Source organism: Thamnophis sirtalis, unplaced genomic scaffold, assembly GCF_051295495.1.
Source record: "Thamnophis sirtalis isolate CommonGarterSnake01/CBP01778 unplaced genomic scaffold, rThaSir2_p1.2 scaffold_6, whole genome shotgun sequence".
Lineage (NCBI taxonomy): Eukaryota > Metazoa > Chordata > Lepidosauria > Squamata > Natricidae > Thamnophis > Thamnophis sirtalis.
Genome location: NW_028261386.1, coordinates 81,649,382 through 81,669,786, shown reverse-complemented (window position 1 = coordinate 81,669,786; position 20,405 = coordinate 81,649,382). Strand labels below are relative to the sequence as shown.

Sequence of the window (20,405 nt, the reverse complement as noted above, 5' to 3'; positions counted from 1 at the left end):
TGTGTTTCCTGTTTGTTGAATAGAAAGTGATTATTTTACTGCCCTTCTATAATTGGTGATTTTCTTGTACCATAGATTAGTGTCATATTCAATCTCTGATTTGAGTTTACTTTTGTTTCCCAGATGGTATCCCAGCTTGAAGCCCAAATCAGCAAACTTACCGAGACTCTGGAGACTCAGACAATGTTGCATCAGGAGGCCTTGCAAAGAGCCAAAAAATCAGAAAATAAATCAGAAATGCTTCATGATCAGTTGATGCGTCTAGAAGGAGAGCTGGTATCTGGAGATGTGATGCGAGATGCTTGGAAACTTGAGAAACAACAAGTAATATCTTATGTTTATAGGAAGGGTATAAGGCAAGGTAGAGAAAGCTTAATTTAATGACGTGGTCCTGATTTTATTGAAAGTAAATGAACAGTCTGATTGGTACAGTCATATTCACATCAGTAAAATTTGTGGGGGAAATCATTTTTTCAGTATGATCAGGATGGTGATTTGAACATAAAATGTATACATAAGCATTCAGGATTCTTGGACTGTATTAAAAAGTACGACAAGACTGAGGTCTTAGGGGGTGTGGTAAGCAACAAGCCATGAAAATATCTAAGGAAATGTGTTGGTGTTTTGGATCTTGTAGAGGTAAGTTACTAAAAGATTTCTGACTGCCAGTTCTAGACCCCCCCCCCCCAATAGGCAATCTGTTTTGGGATTAGTATTCCAAGTATATTTTCCTGGAAGTTGCCAGGACTATAGAGAACATAGCAGGGGAACCTAATACATTTTAAATGAAAATAAAATGTTCCTGAAAAACCAGCTCTGTACCAGATAGAGAAGAATAGAATCAAAACTAGGTCTTATTCAGCTAATTATATTATTGAAAGAAATTCCATGGGTTTCATAGGATCCTTGCAAAAGATAAAAATGTTTGTTCAGTTAATAGGTTTTTTTAAAAACCTTTGGTTACTTTTTTATTTTAGTTACTTATCAATATGGGCTTGTTTTCCTAACTTCAACATATCAACCTGATTCCAAATTTGAGTATGTCAATATTTCCTTGATTCTGTTTTCTGAAATTTTTTTCTTTAGCTTTACTTAATGATCACATAATGATCACAGTGACACAGCTTATGGCCAGTTTGGATGTGCTAAGTCATTGGAGGCAAATAAACCGCACTGAAAGTGAAGGAATTGCTTCATTGCTCATTCTGTTGAATGATCCTTATTGGAGTGATAAAATGTATGGATAGAAGAGTTTTACCCTAGCAAAAAAGCTTGGCATAGTTTGCCTCTTTTGTCTCAAACCCTATTAAATATATATTTGAATGCTTTGTTAATGGAGCACAGCAAAAGCAGATTTTTCTGTCCTTCTCACAGAAGGGTACTGCGATAGGTTAAAAAGAAATGTCCCTGTTTTGAATGCACTGCCGAGGTTTGTCTATAATGAAGATTCATGATGTATTTCTTGATACATCTGGCAAGAATCATTGCTCTCGTCATTCATTTCTCCAGTAGGCATTGACTCAGTGAAAATTCTCTATGGGAAGCTCAGTGTCTTATCCCCTTCTCTAGGATATCACAGTGCCAGCAGTAGACAAGGTAGCTGTAAAAATTGCCATAAGCCATTTTCTTCCATATGAATATAGATCAGTGGTGGGATTCAAAATGTGTTACTACTGGTTCTGTGGGCATGGCTTGGTGGGTGTGGCAGAGGAAGGATACTGTAAAATCCCCATTCCCTCCTGATCAGCTGGGACTTGGGAGGCAGAGAATAGATGGGGGCAGGGCTAGTCAGAGGTGGTATTTACCAGTTCTCCGAACTACTCAAAATTTCCACTACCAGTTCTCCAGAACTGGTCAGAACCTGCTGAATACCACCTCTGATATAGATGCTATGCATTACAGGAAGTTTAAAGATTAGAGCATGCGCACACTTCACAAACTGTATGCCATTCTGTGCATGCACAACTCTAGGAAGAGTTATTTTTTCATGTTCTTTAGAAAACATTAACACCTTTACTATTTTCCATTTGTTTGCTAAGTGAAAATGGAATAACTCCAGAGATACAACCATTGTACCATTTAGAGCACAAGAGTTTTGTGGTATCTTAAACATTTTTTTAATGTATCTTTTTCACCAAGTTTAGTTCCTGCTGACTTCCTGGAGATGTCCATTCAGTTTTCTTGATAGAATCAAGAAGTGATAGTCCTTACTTAAAAACCAGTCATTTTATAAACATTCAAAGTTACAATAACCATGAAACAGGTGCCTTAATAGCCCATAAAGATCCCCAGCCAACATAAATAGCTGGGGTACCACCCCATGACTGCATGTAGTGCAGATCAGCTTTATGACAGGTTGTGGCATTCAACAGTCTCATGACTACAAGTCATAATGGTTTTTTGCTGATTTCTAGCATTGTTTGCCAGTTTCCCACTAAAATGCTCAAATGAAAATCAGATGGTCCCTCTGCCCCTCAAAATCTCTGTTATGGGTTCTTTTATGTAGACCCAAGCCAGTGGGCTCCAAATCACCAGAGAGCCAGCCCAACAACACCCACACAAGCACTCATAAGCTGGTACTATAGCCGATACTAACTGCTTTCTGTTCCACTCTTCCCCATTGCCTCTACATCTCCAGCTACTGTTCCTCCAGCTACTGCTCATTATAGTAATACTCCAGTACCAATTGCCTCCTTGCTCAGCTTTTATAGCCAACTGTTGCTATTCTAGCTAGGCCCTAAATGGACAGGGCAACAGCAGCACAGGTGTTGGCCATTTTTTAGGCAAAATGTCCTCTCATACTTCCTATGCAGTATGGAGGCTACATGGTGCTGTCATGGAAGTGAGGACAGTATTCCAACATGGAGGCCCCATAGTGTTATCCAGGAAGTGGGCATCATTTTGGAATGGCCACATTGTGGTTCCTCATTGCTTTCATTGTGGCCACTCCTAAAATGATGCCCACTTCCTGGATAATACTATGGGGCCTCCATGTTGGAATACTGTGCAATAGAATGGCTGTTTTGCAAAGGAGATTTATGGAAAACTTAAGTCACCAAGCTATGATGAGAATGGGGATGTATGGTAGGACCCAGTGGAGTGTGAAGCAGGCATAAGGCCTGTGGGGATCCAGAGGGCAGGATGAGGGAAAGAGAGGCTGCATTACTGCAATTGGGCATGAGGGAAGGCGGATTGTCAAGCAACCAAATTTTGTTTGTGTGACCTTGAGGGCACTGGAGCGGCTATAAAGTTGTAAATCCATTCATTCTGTGCCCTTTAATTTCAAACGATCTCTCAATATATGGTCATAAGTCAGGGACTATCCTTAAAGATTCCAAGCTGTTGACAGCATAAAAATGTAAACAATACAACAATATATAAAAACAATGTCATTTAAATAGTTAAAAGATAGACAATGCCAAATGCTCTTCAGAAAAGCTCTGTTCTGACCAGTTTTTGGAAAGCTCAAAGGTTTAACCTCTGGAGAGAAGCTATTCCACAGAATAAAGTCCATTCCTGAGGAAGACAGAGACGCCTAGAGCAACGATGGAGATCCAGTAAGTCTGAGTCAGACCGAGCGCTTTTAACATCCAGCATCAGAGCCTATCTTCGGGCAATTAGGACTACCAAAAGAACACACATTGCCTCTCTGATTGCTTCCGCTGAGTTGCGCCCAGCCGCCTTGTTCAGGATAACCTGTTCCCTCCTAAATAGGAGGGATACGAGCAATCCTTTGCAGGACAGAGCTGAGGATTACGTCCAATTCCTCGTGGATAAAGTTGCTCGGCTTCGGACAGACCTGGACTCCAATTGCGCAGAGCCAGCCGAGGCACCAGGGGAGAATCTGGAAGGACATCACTGGATTGATTTCCAAGCTGTTACCCCTGAGGACGTGGACAAGGCCATCGGAGCTGTAAGTGCCTCCACATGTGTACTGGAGCCGTGCTCCTCCTGGCTGGTTGCTAACAGCAGGGAGGTGACACGGGGCTGGATGCAGGCGGTTGTTACCGCCTCCCTTCGGGAGGGGTTCTTTCCCCCCGCTCTAAAGGCAGGGGTGGTGAGACCCCTTCTGAAGAAGCCATCTTTGGATCCAGCCGTCCTAAACAACTATCGTCCAGTCTCCAACCTCCCCTTTGTGGGGAAGGTTGTTGAGAAAGTAGTAGCCTTTCAGCTCCGGCGGTCCTTGGAGGAAACCGATTATCTAGATCCCTTCCAGTCGGGATTTAGGCCTGGCTACAGCATGGAAACCGCTTTGGTCGCATTGATCGATGATCTCTGTAGAGCCAGGGATGGAGGTTATGCCTCCGTCCTAGTGCTCCTTGACCTCTCAGAGGCCTTCGATACCATCGACCATGGTATCCTTCTGCGACGACTGCGAGAGGTGGGGGTGGGAGGCACTGTCCTACGGTGGTTCTCCTCTTACCTCTCGGACAGGTCGCAGTCGGTTTTGGTCGGAGGGCAGAGATCGACCCCTAGGCCCCTGAATTATGGGGTGCCGCAGGGTTTGGTCCTGTCCCCCCTCCTGTTTAATATCTACATGAAGCCGCTGGGTGAGATCATTCGATGGCATGGGATAAAATACCATCAGTATGCGGACGATACACAGCTGTATCTGTCCGCCCTGTGCCAACTCAGTGAAGCGGTTGACGTGATGTGCCAGTGCCTCGAGGCTGTTAGGGACTGGATGGGGCTTAACAAGCTTGTACTCAATCCAGATAAGACCGAGTGGCTGGTGTGTTTCCCTCCTACTAATTGGCCAAGTGTTCCATCTCTCAGGCTGGGGGTCAAACAGTACGCCCCTCAGACAGGGTTCACAATTTGGGAGTCCTCCTGGACTCATAGCTGACTTTTGAACACCACTTGTCGGCTGTGACCAGGGGGGCATTTGCCCAGGTTCGCCTGGTGCACCAGTTGCGTCCCTACCTGAACCGGGAGGCCCTCACAACAGTCACTCACGCCCTTGTGACCTCTAGACTGGACTACTGCAACATGCTCTACATGGGGCAGCCCTTGAAGAGTATTTGGAGACTTCAGCTTGTCCAGAATGCAGCCGCGCGAGCGATCGTGGGTGTACCTTGGTTCACCCACGTAACACCTATCCTCCGCGAGCTGCACTGGCTGCCTATTGGTCTCCGGATACGCTTCAAGGTGCTAGTCATCACTTATAAAGCCCTTCATGGTATTGGACCTGGGTACTTGAGAGACCGCCTGCTGCCAATTACCTCCACTAGACCGATTAGATCCCACAGATTAGGCCTCCTCCGAATTCCATCCGCCGGCCAGTGTCGACTGGCGACCACTCGGAGGAGAGCCTTCTCTGTGGCTGCTCCGACCCTCTGGAACGAACTCCCCGTGGAGATTCGGACCCTCACCACCCTCCAGGCCTTCCGCAAAGTCCTTAAAACCTGGCTGTTCTGACAGGCCTGGGGCTAAAGAGCTGTTGCCCCCATCTCCAATGGTATGACTGTTGTGTGTTTTAAATTATGTATTGTTATGCTTTGTTTTTTTAAATTTTTGTCTGTATTCCCCTTCCCTGGTTTGAGTTGTGAGCCGCCCTGAGTCCCCTTCGGGGGAGAAGGGCGGCATATAAATGTAATAAATTGAATTGAATTGAATTGAAGACAATTTATTGGTCTCAGCCTTCCTGTCCCTAGTTCAGGAAAGTGAAACATCACTAGAGGATTCTCTTGAGATACATGTGCTAGATGAAGAGTTCTGATGGGAGAAAGCTGTTTAAAGATACTGGGAGCTTAAGAAAGAAAGGATTTTATGAGCTACTTTGAGCACTTTGAGAGGTACCCAGAAATCTACCAGAAGCCAAAGAAAAGCCTGCTGTGAGTTTTAGGAAGTCATGGTGACACAAGTTTGGTTATCTGTATTCAGAACTTTAGGGGGGAAAAACCCTTGCAATATGGCATAGCTTGCATGCTGTACTTATTGCAGATTAAATATTGGCATTCTCTGGTGGGCTGCCTGCCCCAGTTTTATTAGGTGGCGTTCTCTCTTAAGGTCTGAAGACGTGGACACTCATGAGACAGAATGAGCAAGGAAAGAAAAGAGAATCCTTTTGGGTCCAGCCTAATGCAATTAAAAAGAATAAAAAAGACTTGCATGTCTTGGTTTAGTCTTGGCCATAAAAGTCTTCTAGAAAGCATGAATTAATTAAAATATTTTTCACGTGTTAGATTACATGCAACCCTTTTGAGCCATATTGGATTATTTGCAAATGTCTGAAAATATATGCCTTTTAATAGTAAAAGGCAGCATGGCAAGAAAACACGAAGCAATAAAAATGTAACATTTTTATTGCATTAATAAATCTTTATTTCTCTTAAAGCAATTGTAAGCGGCTAAGAATGCAAGCTTTGTTCTGAGAAAACTGGATGCCTTTCTCCTCATATTTTCTTTCCAAAGTATCTTAAGTTTCTGGATCAGCTCTCTGAAAAGATGGACCTGGACAGAATAGCAGTGGAGGTTGGATTTGACATGAGGTTGGATGCAGTGCTGGCTCGTGCAGAGCAGTTGAACAAGTTGGAACGAGACACATTGACTGACAATAAGATCATGCTCCGAAACCTGCAAAGAAAGGTAGGAAAAATATCTAAACAGCAGAGATATTAATGCTTGGTTCATTTTTTAATAGTATCATAATGTCAAACTAGGGGTAGGATAGTATTCACTTAAGTCTCACTCAAATCCCATCACAGTGAAGAGAGGGGAAGAAGTAGTCTCCACTTTTCCCTTGAGGAAGAATGGAGCATATAAATAAATGAATATTTACTATCACGGGTGACATGTTTTTTTTTTAAATGGAAATGTAGGTAAAAGCTCAGAAAGAGCAACTTGAGAACAAAGAACTGCATATGAAGCTTCTGCGTCAGAAGATCGTCCAGCTGGAAGAAGAGAAGCAAGTGCGCACAGCCCTGGCAGTAGAAAGGGATGAGGCCAACCTCACACTCAGAAAGTTACAAAAGAAAATAGACAGATTGCAGAACGAACTTTCTTTGGCGAGAGAAACACACACAGATCTGAAAGTTAAGCTTGCTGACACGAACGAACTGAAGGTGGGTAATAAAGCTAATAGCGTGATTAACCATATTTAGAGGGGTATGAATAAACGTGAACGGATTTAACTTCCTAATAACTATGCCTAACCTGTCCATCCCAATCGCTCCACGATAGAAAGCAATTTTGAGGTGATTAGCAATGTGCCTTCTTCAAGAACCTGAAATTTAGGAGATAGCTCATACTTGACACAACTTCAAATGTGTGCTGCGCTCCTCTTGCAAGTGAGTCTTATTTGGGTGGATGAGGCTGAGGGAAAAGCAAAATGCTTTTGGGCATTTTGTGATATTTCCCTTACACCACTTCCATGTTTTCTTCTTTGGAATTTGTGTTTAGATCAAAGCACTGGAGCAAGACAAAACCATAGAAGAACTAAGCAAATCTCAAGAGAAACTGGAAAAGATGAAGACTAAAGCTGAGAAGCAATTAATCTCTGTCCAGTCTGAGCTACATGTTAGAGAACGCAAAGCAAAGGAAGATAAAGAAAAAGCTAAACACTTGTTGGAGTCTGTGACCACAGAAGCAACAGTACTTAAATCAACTCTTGAAGAAGTCATGAAAAGAGAGAAACAGGTATGTGCCAAGATCACCAATAAGGGGTGTGTGTTATTTGTCATTTTTATCCATTAATTAATCTCTCACAGGGCAGGTCTATTAAAAAGAACCATAAATAATCTAGAATAATCAAAATAACACCTTGCATTCAGGATGAGTCATACATCACATCATATCAATCATATCCCTGAAGATGAGATCACCAATTATCTTCATCCAATACTTGAGGGACAAACTGGCTCTTCAATGCCCTATGAAAGACTGACAGGGTTGGGGCCAGTGGTGGGATTCAGCCAGTTTGCAACACTTCGGGAGAACTGGTTGTTAACTTTCTGAGCAGTTTGGTGAACTGATAGTTGGAAGAAATCATTAGGGCAGAGAATCAGTTAAATTATTTGAATCCCACCACTGGTTGGGGCCAGCTGAATCTTGGTGGGATAACTGTTCCATGTGGCAGGACTTGTTTGATAGAAAGGTTTCAGAGCATGCTTACCCTGATAGGGATAGGCAGCAATAATTGGAGACAGGTAATCCTTGCAAATAACATGGCTCTGTGCCATGAAGAGCTTTAGGGTTAATAGCTAACATCTTGAATTGGACCCCAAAATCAACTGGGGCCAAAACAGCTCACAAATACATCATAGTGGTTGGTGTTACTGTGCCATGTACATTCATAACCATTTACAGCACTGTCTTCTGCACCATCTGTAAGAAACGGTCTTCAAGGGCACCTCCACGTAGAGCACATTGTAATAATTCCAACAGAAAGTGTCCCAGTTTGGGTTTTGAAGCTATTTTATAAGTTATCTTTCAGTTGAAAAGAGCAAGAAGAGGATATAGGCAATAAAGACTGAGAACCTCATCTAATCTCATCTACACATGTATGCTGGTGTGTAGCACCAGTTACCAGGGCAACAAGTAAGGCTGTATGTATAGTTGCCTTGAAAAGAATATGAATAATTGCATTACCAAAGGAATTAGTGCAACCCATAGGATTTATTGGCATGGCAGAAGCTTAAAGAAATTTGCAGTGTAACCATTATGGTCACTATGAAGTTTTGGGAGCTTCATGAGACTTTTCCTAAGGTGGGAATCTCCCATTACAAAGGTACAATAGAGAGATGTGAATAGAATATCACTTACATGTTTTTGAGCATATTTCAAGAGGTTTAATTAAGACAAAGCAATAAAAAGTTTCAATCCAGTGGCCTTTCCCACTACTGATTATTGACAAAGTCACAGCTTCAATTATTCTGGGTCAGCTTTGTGCTATGGGGTCAGATGTGTTTTATTGTTTGGAGACTTGTGCAAGTATGAATTATTGAGAAGTTCTTTGGCAAAGAGTCACCATTGTATATCTCTCTGCACCTCTGTTATACGTTCTCAAGACTATATTGGAAAAGTCTTTATTTTAAGCCACCAAAAAAACAACAACCCCAAAGAACAAACCTGTGGCATAGAGAGGTTTTTTCTCTTAAATCATTTACTTTGCTATTATTATAATTTGGCACAATCTAATTTGGTTCCAATATGTTTTTGAAATTTCATCCTAAAGGAGAGGACCCACAGATCTATGATAGGTACTGTATCTTCATTACACTTTCCCAAGAGAAATGGTTTCTGGGGACAATACAGAATGATCAAATGAGACCTTTGAGCACAAATGCCCATGATGATCTCTCTGAATGTAACTGTAATGTTTATAGGTAGAGTTTTACTTCATGATACCACATGAACTTAATTTTTCAAAACTTGCCTTTCTTTCAAAAACAAAAATATTGCAATCTGTTACATCAAATGTCATCTATTTTAATAACGCAAGACTAAAGAACAAACAATAATTGTAAGCATTTGGCATGCGACCTTTCAAACACACTGAACCACAAACAAAGGTCTGGATGGATTTTAAGATTAATTCAGATCATGCAGTGAGGTGTGTAATATTAAATATGTGACTGCAATACAATTTACACAGAACTTTAAACTTTCCCCTCTGTTTTGATTTGTTCTACAAAAAAAATCACAATATGCTCCAGTATTTGGCACAAAACAATTACTTTCAGCTTTCTTCCTGTATTAATTCTTGTATTAATAAGTAGATTACATTGAACATTTATCCATTTACCTAACTGATGTCTGTCTGACTTTAATGAAGATGTTAAATCTAAGCTCGGGCACCACAACTTTAAAAAAGAGAAGGAGAATATATTTCTCTTAGGGCAGCAATGGTGAACCTTTTTCTTACAACGTGCCAAAATTGTGCACACGCATGCACTATTGCACACGCGCACATGCCTACACCAATTCAATCCCCTCCGCCCACCTGCCATCACAGTCTTAGGTGATATTCTTCCACAGGTTTTTTTTTTTTTTACAACCGTCATGAACAAGGGTTTCAACACTGATTCCAACACTGATTTACTGATTGATTTGTTGAATTTATGTTGGCTGCTTTTTAGCATATAAAACTGAAAACCAACATTGAAGTACAAACTATAATAATATAAAGATTTCAGCAATGTTAACACTTAGGGTTTTTTTTAAATTTTTATTCTCTTTGGCAGCTATTTTTGAGACAATAATTTACAAGTCAGTAAATATATATATATATAAAGGGATGCAATGGCTCAGTGGCTAAGATGCTGAGCTTGTTGATCGGAAAGGTCGTAGTTTGGTGATTCGAATCCCTAGCATTGCGTAATAGGTGAGCTCCCATTACTTGCCCCAGTTTCTGCTAACTTAGCAGTTCGAAAGCATGTAAAAATGCAAGTAGAATAAATAGGAACCATCTTTGGTGGGAAGATAACAGCATTCCGTGCACCTTCGGCATTTAGTCATGCCGGCCACATGACCATGGAGATGTCTTTGGGCAGCACTGGCTCTTTAGCTTTGAAACAGAGCTGAGCACCGCCTCCTAGAGTCGAGAATGACTAGCACATATGTGTGAGGGGAACCTTTACCTTTTAAATATATGTGAGCCAGTTTAATGTAGTGGTTAAAGTACCAGGGTAGAAACCTGGAAACTATGAGTTCTACTTCCAGCTTAGGCACAAAGCCAACTGGGTGATCTTGGGCCAATCTTTCTCTTTCAGCCCTAAGAAGGAAGCAAGGACAAAATCTTGCCAAGAAAATTGATAGGACTATTTCAGGCAGTTGTCAGAAGTCAACACTGACTGCAAGGTATCAATGATTTAGATGAGGGAATAAATGGGGAACTCATCAAATTTGCAGATGACACCAAGCTGGCAGGAATAGCCAACACTCCAGAAGACAGGCTCAAGATACAGAAGGATCTTGACAAACTTGAACATTGGGCACTAACTAATAAAATGAAATTCAATGGTGAAAAGAGTAAGTTTCTCATTTAGGCAAGAAAAACAAAATGCACAGGTACAGTATAAGTGGTACCTTGCTCAATAGCAGTAACTGTGATCTTGGAGTCCTAGTGAACAACCATGTAAATATGAGCCAGCAGTGTGCAGCAGCTGCCAAAAAAGCCAACATAGTTCTAGGCTACATAAACAGAGGGATAGAATCAAGATCACCACTTTATAATGCCTTGGTAAGGCCACACTTGGAATACTGCATTCAGTTTTGGTCGCCACGATGTAGAAAAGATGTGGGGACTCTAGAAAGAGTGCAGAGAAGAGCAACAAAGATGATTAGGGGACTGGAGACTAAAACATATGAAGAACGGTTGTAGGAACTGGGTATGTCTAGTTTAATAGAAAGAAGGACTAGGGGAGACATAATAGCTGTGTTCCAATATCTCAGGTGTTGCCACAAAAAACAGGGAGTCAGTCTATTCTCCAAGGCACCTGAGGGTAGAACAAGAAGCAATGGGTGGAAACTAATCAAGAAGAGAAGCAACTTAGAACTGAGGAGAAATTTCCTGACAGTTAGAACAATTAATCAGTGGAACAGCTTGCCTCCAGAAGTTGTGAATGCCCCAACACTGGAAGTCTTTAAGAAGAAGTTGGATAGCCATTTGTCTGAAATGGTATAGGGGTTCCTGCCTAGACAGGGGGTTGTACTAGAAGACCCCCAAGGTCCCTTCCAACTCTGCTATTGCATTGTATTGTATAGAAACAAGCAAACAGCAACTACAGTTAGTCCTCGACTTATGACCACAATTGAACCCGAAATTTCTGTTGCTAAGTGAGATAGTTATTAAGTGAATTTTTACTCATTTTGTGACTTTTCTTGCTACAGCTGTTAAGTGAAGCACTGCAGTTGTTAGTAAGATGGTTGTTAAATAAATCTGACCTTCCCCATTGACCATGCTGATAAAAAGGTTGCAAATGGTGATCACATGACTCTGGGACACAACAACCATAATAAATATGAGTCAGTTGCCAAGCATCTCAATTTCGATCATGTGGCCATGGGCTTGCTGCAATGGTTGTAAATGTGAAAAATGGTCATAAGTCACTACAATTCAAGAATGGACATTGAAAGTCACAAATTTAGCCGAGATGGCTAAAATATCTGCATATCTTAAAGACCACTCAAATGAGAGATATAAACGAGACTGGAAAAAATGGATTGATTATATACAAAATAAATACAGGACTAAAAAATTCCAGATAGCCTATGCTTAAGATCAGGAATGATTTAAATTGTTTAAAGTTAGTTTAGCAAGGAGGAGCTAAGTTCAATGTAAAGATGTTATTAATTTCTTATTCTTTTTTTCTCAATATATCTTAGACTATGTTTGCTAAAAATCTATACTGTGTACGGGTTCTGGGAAGTCGGGGGGGGGGTAGGTTGTGGGTGGGTCGGGGGTCGGGTGGGGGGGAGGGATATATATCAGGTTAGATGAGATGTGTTAGATTTCAATGTAATTTGACTCCACATGTATACTTTTTTTTCTTTATTTTATATTCTCATTACTATTATTATTACTACTTTTTCTTTAAAAATAGGATAGGCTAAGCATATTGACATGTAGCGGAAATACACCAAGGAGAGGAGGAGTGGGAAAGAAGAAAGATGGGCAGAGAAGGATAGGAGAGAGGGTAAGGGGGGAAGATGAGAAGGATAAGGAGGAGTGGATTGTAGAGAGAGGAGTAGTAAAAAGGGAGGGGAAGTAGAGTAGAAAAGGATGATGGAGGGAAGATAGAAAGTTGGAGGGTGGTAGAAGAAAGAGGTGTATGGAGAGCAGAAGAGCTATAATGGGTTTCTATTTTGGGAGGCATTGTTGACAAGAGGAACTGATGTAATTATTATTTAATACTATATGATATTGGCTATGTATAGTATACATGTGAGTGTGTGTAATGAAAATGGAAATAAAATATTATTTAACGGATAAGTCACTTTTTCAGTGCCATTTTAACTTCGAACAGTCACTAAATGAACTGTTGTAAGTTGAGAACTACCTGTAAGTTTCAGTGAAACTCAGAGATTGTGTAGCACATCATCTTCAGAGGTCCCTAGGCTGTGGTGGGATTCTAAATTTTTTATTACTGGTTCTGTGGACGTGGCTTAGTGGGCGTGGTGTGGCAGGATACTGTGAAATCTCCATTTCCTCCCCACTCCAGGGGAAGGTTACTGCAAAATCCCCATTCCCTCCTGATCAGCTGAGACTAGGGAGGCAGAGAATAGATGGGAGTAGGGCCAGATGGTATTTACCAGTTCTCCGAACTACTCAAAATTTCCACTACCAATTTTCCAGAACTGGTCAGAACCTGCTGAATACCACCTCTGGCCCTAGCTTTGATAAAAAATAAGCCACTGAATTATGACACATACTGGGCTCTTTAGACTAGGTTTCACTAATTATTCTTCAATTCCTGTAATTTAGAGATTTCTCAAGAAACAAACAAAATAATTATTTTTGCTCCATAGTCATCTGCTAGCCACTCCTGACATCTTTTCAGATAATGGGAATATCTAGAGGAGTTTCTGATGTAGATTGCTGTAAACCAGCATTTTGATTGGGAGAAGACACGCCATATAGTTTACTTTATTTGTTTTCCTTTGCCCTTGCAGCTGGCAGATTTCCGAAGAGTTATCTCTCGCATGCTGGGTCTCAATATCAATACCGTGGCTCTTGCTGATTACGAAATAGTAACTCGTCTTGAGGGGTTGATCCATTCTCATCAGCATCATTGCTCTCCTTGTGCCTGCTTCAAGTGTCAGTGAAAGAAGATGGACTTTCATAGCTTCTCCTTGAGTGCCTCCTTTCTTTCTGCAAATAATAGTTAAAACAGCAGAAGTCCTGTTGGATGTTCCAAAAATTAACATTTTGTTGGAGTTAAACATTGCCTACTGTGAGGAAAAAGAACAATAAGAAGAACCAATGAAGTATCTTAATAAATAATATATATATAATTGAGTGAACAGCTTATGGTCTCAGCATCAAAAATAAAACAAAATTCTTATAATCATCAAACAGTAGAATCTCACAGAGGCCTGATATTGAGCAGTCTCTCTCTCTCTCTCTCTCTCTGTCCCATAAACTATCCTGCTTTGCGCAGTGCCAATATAGTAGCCAATGAGGTTTATCCGAGGTGCGATTATTGCTAATTGAAACTTTCCTAAGAGTGGAAGGGCAGAAGGAGGAAAAATCTCCTGTGAACAGATCTTTCCAGATGCAACAAATCCTCTTAGGATACAAGCTTATAGCAAGTGTCAATGCACTTGCTTTGTAAAACAAGAGATAAGATCTCTTCACAAGTAATTGACAAGTTACAAAACAGATGTTCCTATGTTTGCAGTTTTTCCCACCCGTATATAAAATATGCCTGTTTTGAGTCTGTGACATGTATAGGAAGTTTCCAAGAATATTAGTCCATTTTTAAAATATGTTTACAATAGTGGTTTAAATATTACAAAAGTTCTTTAAAATTGCATCCAATTTTAACACATCAAAGAATTACTAAAATCTGAAGAAGAGTATTAGGCTAGAACATTCCATATGGAAATTATACTACTTGGAAGAAACATCACATTGGCACAAATTAGAATGGAATATAATAACAGAGTTGGAAGAGACCTTAGAGGTCTTCTAGTCCAACCCCATCAGTTGTGGATTGGCAATTTTTTTACTATCAGTGCTCATACACACGTCCAGGTGGGTGGGCGGAGCCTCCTGACATCGCTATTACCAGTTCGCCCGATCTGGGCCGAACCAGGAGCAACCCACCTCTGAACCCCATGCTTAGGCAGAAAACCCTACACCACTTCAGACAAATGGTTAACCAACATCATCTTAAAAACTTCCAGCGTTGGAGCATTCACAACTTCTGGAGGCAAGTTGTTCCACTGATTAATTGTTCTAACTGTCAGGAAATTAAACAGATAAGATTAGCACTTGGAGAGCTAAAATTTAAATAACAACTGATTTAACATTTAAAACATCCATTTTGGCTTCAGTCTCATGATCCATGAAATACTTTCCATGGGGTCCCCAGATTTCTTGAATCTTAGCTTCTAAAAGCAGAGAAATGTTCATTTTAAAGGAGAAACTTCATACCTCAAGTTTCATATGTGAAATAATAGCAATATCCATATTCAGTATTTCTCCAGTGTTAGGATTTGCCAAGACTGTCTATGAATACGTAGTATTTCTAGCCATTCTATGCTCTACCATGACCCAGAATTGGGGAGAATTATGTTAGGCTTTAAATTAACACTGTCCATTTCTCTCTTTGTGGCAACAAGTTAAGACAAAGAAAAATCAACACAGGAATGGAAATGGTGGCATCTCTTCCTTGTTGAAGCTTAAATACATAGATACTTTGAATTTCTAGTAATCTACCAAATTAGCAAAGACTTAGTAATATTACAGGATCAGAGATTTAGAAGTGACCATTCATCACAGGACGGTTCCCATAACTGAGTATCAGGCAGAGATTTAGAAGATTAAAGATTCAATACTTTGCTAATTTAAGAAATCTAGCCTGAATTAAATCCACTTTAGTAATTTAAACAAATGCTTTAAAAAGATCTATCTAGGTCAAGTCTCTGCTACTATTTCCTTTGGTAGAAAAGCTGAAGCAATAACATTTGGAAAACAGTTGTCATTTATAAGAGCTGCTACAGTGTGCATTTTTAAAAATAAACCTACAGATTTTAATGAGAATAAATAATTGCTGAATAGAATTTTTTGGGTCATTTTGCAAAATTTTGCAAAATCTTTCATTTTCTTTGGACTCCTGCTCTTCTGGTTACATGTAAAGAGTGATTGAGTCGTATATCTCCATTATTTAAAAGAATATCTAAATATTTGTTTAAAGTTTCACATGTCTTATATACTGAACAGATCAGAATGTCAGATCAATAGAAAACACAATCTGCAACCAAAAGAGCTGCTCATTTTCCTGTGAAATTTGTGGATGGCTTATAAAAAAAATTTCAATTGCAGGGAAGATTGTCTTGTCACTGATAATGGCATGAACCTGTCAGATCCCCCTGGTGTGTTCACCTTCCCATCCATTCTACCTGATTTTTTTGGTCTATTTCCCCAGGTCAAAGCATTATGTTTTGACATGTTAATACCTGTTCTTTGCCCCTTCATCTGTAATCTCAAGGGGACAGAATGAATGGCCCATTTTTCTCCATAATTAAGTTTTTAAATAAATGACACTTATTTGCTCATGTAACCAGCAGTATCAAACAAGCTGGTTATGGAATAAGAACACAAACAAATTGAATATTTTTTTTAAAAAAATGAAGGCACCCTTGAGAAGGTAGACTAGTTATAACATATTAGGTAAGTCCAAGATCTGCATGTTAAAGTTAGTCATCTATAAATAGACTGAGCAAATCAGATAGGGGGTTCCACCACAAAATCGCGGAGGACAAAATTGCGCTCGACGAAAGCGCGCATTTGACGTCATCACAGCATGACGAAAACATCGCGCTGTGATCAAAAAATGTAAAAATAAAGCTAAAACCTTACCCTAACCCCCCCAAGCCTAACCCTAAACCTAACCCTAAACCTAACCATTAACGTAACGCTAAGCCTAACGCTAACCCTTAACCTAACGCTAAACGTAACCCTAACGCTCTAAACCTAAACCTAACCCTAACCCTAACCCTAACCCTTACCTTTATGTGAATCGGCTTGCTTTAATTTTAATTTTATTTCAATTTTTAATTTTTTTCATCGCGCTGTGATGACGTCACATGTGCGCTTTCGTCGAGCGAGATTTTGTCCTCCGCGGTTTTGACGGGTCACGCAGATAGGGAGGCAAAGAATGGAATACATATTGAGCAAGCTGAATGGAAAATGAGAGATTACTCACATACCTCCCCAATTCTTCCCTGCCAAGTTTGTGTCATTGGTTCCAGTTTTTCCAGAGGTTTGGGGGCATTGGGTCTGAAATCCACAGCTAATCTAAACAGATTGCAGTTCATCCTATTAGATCACCTGGGGAAAATGAATTTCTAATATATTCACTTCCTGATTCCTATCTCCTACTCTTGTTGAGAGTGTGACTTTAATTATAGAATGTGTAAAAGATGCCAGTCAACAAGCCACTAACTTAAAAATAATCAATTATTTTACTGGAGATTTATGCAGCATTTTACACATTTTTCTACAAAACAAAAAGCCTTTTTTCTAATGTGTTTGAAACTTGACAGATCTAATATCTTAAAAGAGTAACAGGATGTCAGTATAAACTTTAAAAAGTGGGTGAATCTCCTACTAAAATCAATGACATAAAACAAATGGGGATTAAAAAAAGTTAAAAGAATGAATTTAGAAATAAAGTGCTCTTGATACTATAGTTAAAAAAATTGCTTAGCTGGGAGAAAAAAAGAGAAGAATTATTTGGGAACATGGGAGATTTACAGATGGAAACAAACATAATTACATTGAATGAAAATTGAAATGTAATGTCACAAACAAATTGAATAATTAAATATTCTGGCACACTTTTGCTAGGTATTAAAGGATTACCAGAATCAAAACCAAGCATAAGTGGTATTATGCATCATGATTTTACTGATGTATGTCTCTGTGTGTATCTCTAAGCAAGTGAAAATAAGAGATGTTGGACTACCTGTAATTTTCTGGTGGTGTTGAATGTGGCTCATAGCAGCATGTCCCAAACTGACTCCTTCCAGATTTTTTCAACTGCAGTTCTTGAAATTGGCTAGCTAACGTGGCCAAAGATCAGGGAATATGAGACAAATAATCTATAACTTCTGGAAATGTCATTTAGATTCTAATGGGAAGTCTTCAAAAGAAGGTAAAAGCATTCTGATAAGCATAGAGGGTTTTGTAGAAGCAATATGTGGATGGATTATGTAAAATAAGCTTTGTTTTTTGCAAAAGGATATAGGGGGGTATCAGGAAGAAAAAATAAATGTCCAATACTAAGCATACTTGCAAATGACCTTATCTGTTGTAAATCTACTTCTACCAGGAGGTAAGGATAGCAGTTTCTCTATTCCTCCTCAGAGGATGCTCAGAATGTGAGGAATATTGCTCATAATTATCAAGTGGCATGTAGACATTTTCACCCATTTGCTATTGATAGTCTTCTAAAAAACAATCTCCAACATATTGTGGTTATGCTGCAGGTAATTAATTATAGGGTACTGTCAACCTGAACAATGTTTAACAAAAAAAGGTTTTGAATTGTAGAAAACAATGAAATAGCAAAAAGACAAAATCTACTGGAAAAAATGTTTGGCAGCATTAAAGGTCAGAAACTGATTTGTAGAACACATGAAGACCACATACTTTCTGTTTTTGAAGAAATGTTGGATGTGAGTTTTACTAATATTTTATTTAAGAGAGAAAAAGAATCACAGCGGACTATCATAATGGCTCTGTAGGAGGCTCTAGATTGGAAGAGACTTGGAGTATATTTCCATATTTATTGTCAACCTCACTGGAGATTTGGGAATTGTCCAACACAGTAGGAAGGATTAATTTTTATGTTTGCTGACATAATTAAGATGTTTATAACTTTCCCTATTTTGTAAGATTCTCAAAGCATGTTATAGTCAATAAAACCAGTAAAACCATAGAAAGTGATTAAAGAAAGCTGACCACTGAACCTTTATTTCATCCCATATGAGTAAAACAATATGTAAAGAATATATAACAGATGCATCTTTTTCTAGACTGGGACATCCGTCCGTCATTCATGCTGTAATAATCTTAAGGCTCAACTATTGCAACATGCTGTACATAGAGCTGCCCTTGAAGACTACTTGCAAACCTCAATTGGTCCACAATGAATTGGGGTAGGAGCATTGGTATGCTGATGTCACACCTCTGCTCCACATGCTACATTGTTTACCATGGATATTATTCAAGGTGGTACTCATGACCTACAAAACTGTCATGGTATAGGGCCTGATTATTTGAGAGACCACCTATCTCTAATATGTATGCCTGCATTACTCAGGCTCACAAGTTTGGCACACCAGACTTTATTTCAAAGTCTTTCAAATAAATCATGCCATTTATCACTATACCAGGAAGTAAGTTGACATAATGCCTGCCTGGAATGAGATTCCTCTTTAGATCAAAATGGCTCCCATCCTGCTGGTGTTTTAGAGAGTCACCAAGACCTCATTTTTCTTTTAGGTCTGGACCCCTCTTCTACTGGATGTTAGATGGTGGTATGTCTGCATAAATGGAAATTTCCAGGAGCAGAGCAAACTGCAGATGCTGGACTATCTCAATTGGTAGAGCAACTGGTTGGACTTGAAAGTCAACTTTTTTGCACCTCGGTTTTCCCATCTTTGCATTAAACTTTTAAACTATTGCTTGCTGCTTTTATTTTTCATGTATCAATCCACCTCTTATTGTTTACAGTATTCCATATCTTCAATGGAAGCTATAAAGCTGCAGATTTCCACATCTTGCTATGGCGCTAACTCTATAGCCAATTAGGTCACCTGACATTTTCAAGTAATCTGTATTATTTGTTGAATTGGGTTCCAAACTAAATTCATAAAGTGTATATGTGTGAATATATGCACGTAAGCACTGTCCACACAATGCATATAGACTTACATGCATACATATGGATTGCAGTAATAAGACTACCTTTAGCAAATTGTCATCTTTTCCCAGATGAGGAGTACAACAGAACATATGGTAAAATTATACATGGATCAATGCACTTCCACACAGCTAATTTAGCATGAAACAGATTGTTTGTGATTGCAGCAGTCTACAGTGTATGCTTCATTGGAAATAAGTGCCTATTAGCATATTCAATGATACACCTATCTTATTCCTGTATTTTTAGTAAGAGCTACTGTGCCAAACCTTGTCTCAATTGTTGAGGAAAACAGAGTTAAAGAAAAGAAGGTGCATGGGAACAAATTTGGAAATATTTAGAGAAATATATAGAGAAAAGACATGCTCATGAACCATTACATTTTCAAATAACTTGCTGTGCTTAATAAACAGGGGATGATGTGTTATCATCAGCAATTTGTATTGGTATCTCACAAATACCAAGCCAATATAATGAATGGCAAGGCAAAGAGATAAAGATAAAATGAAGAAAATCTAGACTAGCAGCCCTCTGGATATGAATCAAAAGATGAAATGAGATCATGGACAACCAGAGCCATTAGGCTTCGGCAATAATCCAAGAGAGGGAGGACCAGGCATGGATCTTTTTATATGGCTTTACAAAATTTTATTAGTTTATTGAAGTACAGAATACAAAGAAAAATGAAAATAATGGAAAAGTAGGGGAGAAAAAGGGAAAGAGAAAAAAGTGTAGGGAAAGGGGAAAAACTCATTTTAGGGCAGTAGAGTAAGGTAATAAACATACAGTCTCAACTTTTTACTTTTG

General features: G+C 39.4%; 1 protein-coding gene and 1 pseudogene across 2 annotated transcripts in view; both read left to right on the top strand.

Moving 5' to 3' along the window:
- Positions 1-19,358, top strand: part of CCDC170 (coiled-coil domain containing 170) — a 67,815-nt gene extending 48,457 nt beyond the window's left edge. For both annotated transcript variants that reach the window (XM_087718288.1, XM_087718287.1), the window contains exons 7-12: positions 124-324; positions 6,415-6,588; positions 6,822-7,064; positions 7,402-7,638; positions 13,615-14,876; positions 19,178-19,358. In XM_087718288.1, coding sequence (XP_087574414.1) covers positions 124-324; positions 6,415-6,588; positions 6,822-7,064; positions 7,402-7,638; positions 13,615-13,767 — 1,008 coding nt within the window. In that variant the 3' untranslated portion in view covers positions 13,768-14,876; positions 19,178-19,358. The remainder of the gene's footprint in view (positions 1-123; positions 325-6,414; positions 6,589-6,821; positions 7,065-7,401; positions 7,639-13,614; positions 14,877-19,177) is intronic.
- Positions 14,091-14,169, top strand: LOC148045055 (U4 spliceosomal RNA; annotated as a pseudogene).
- Positions 19,359-20,405: the final 1,047 nt, after the last annotated feature.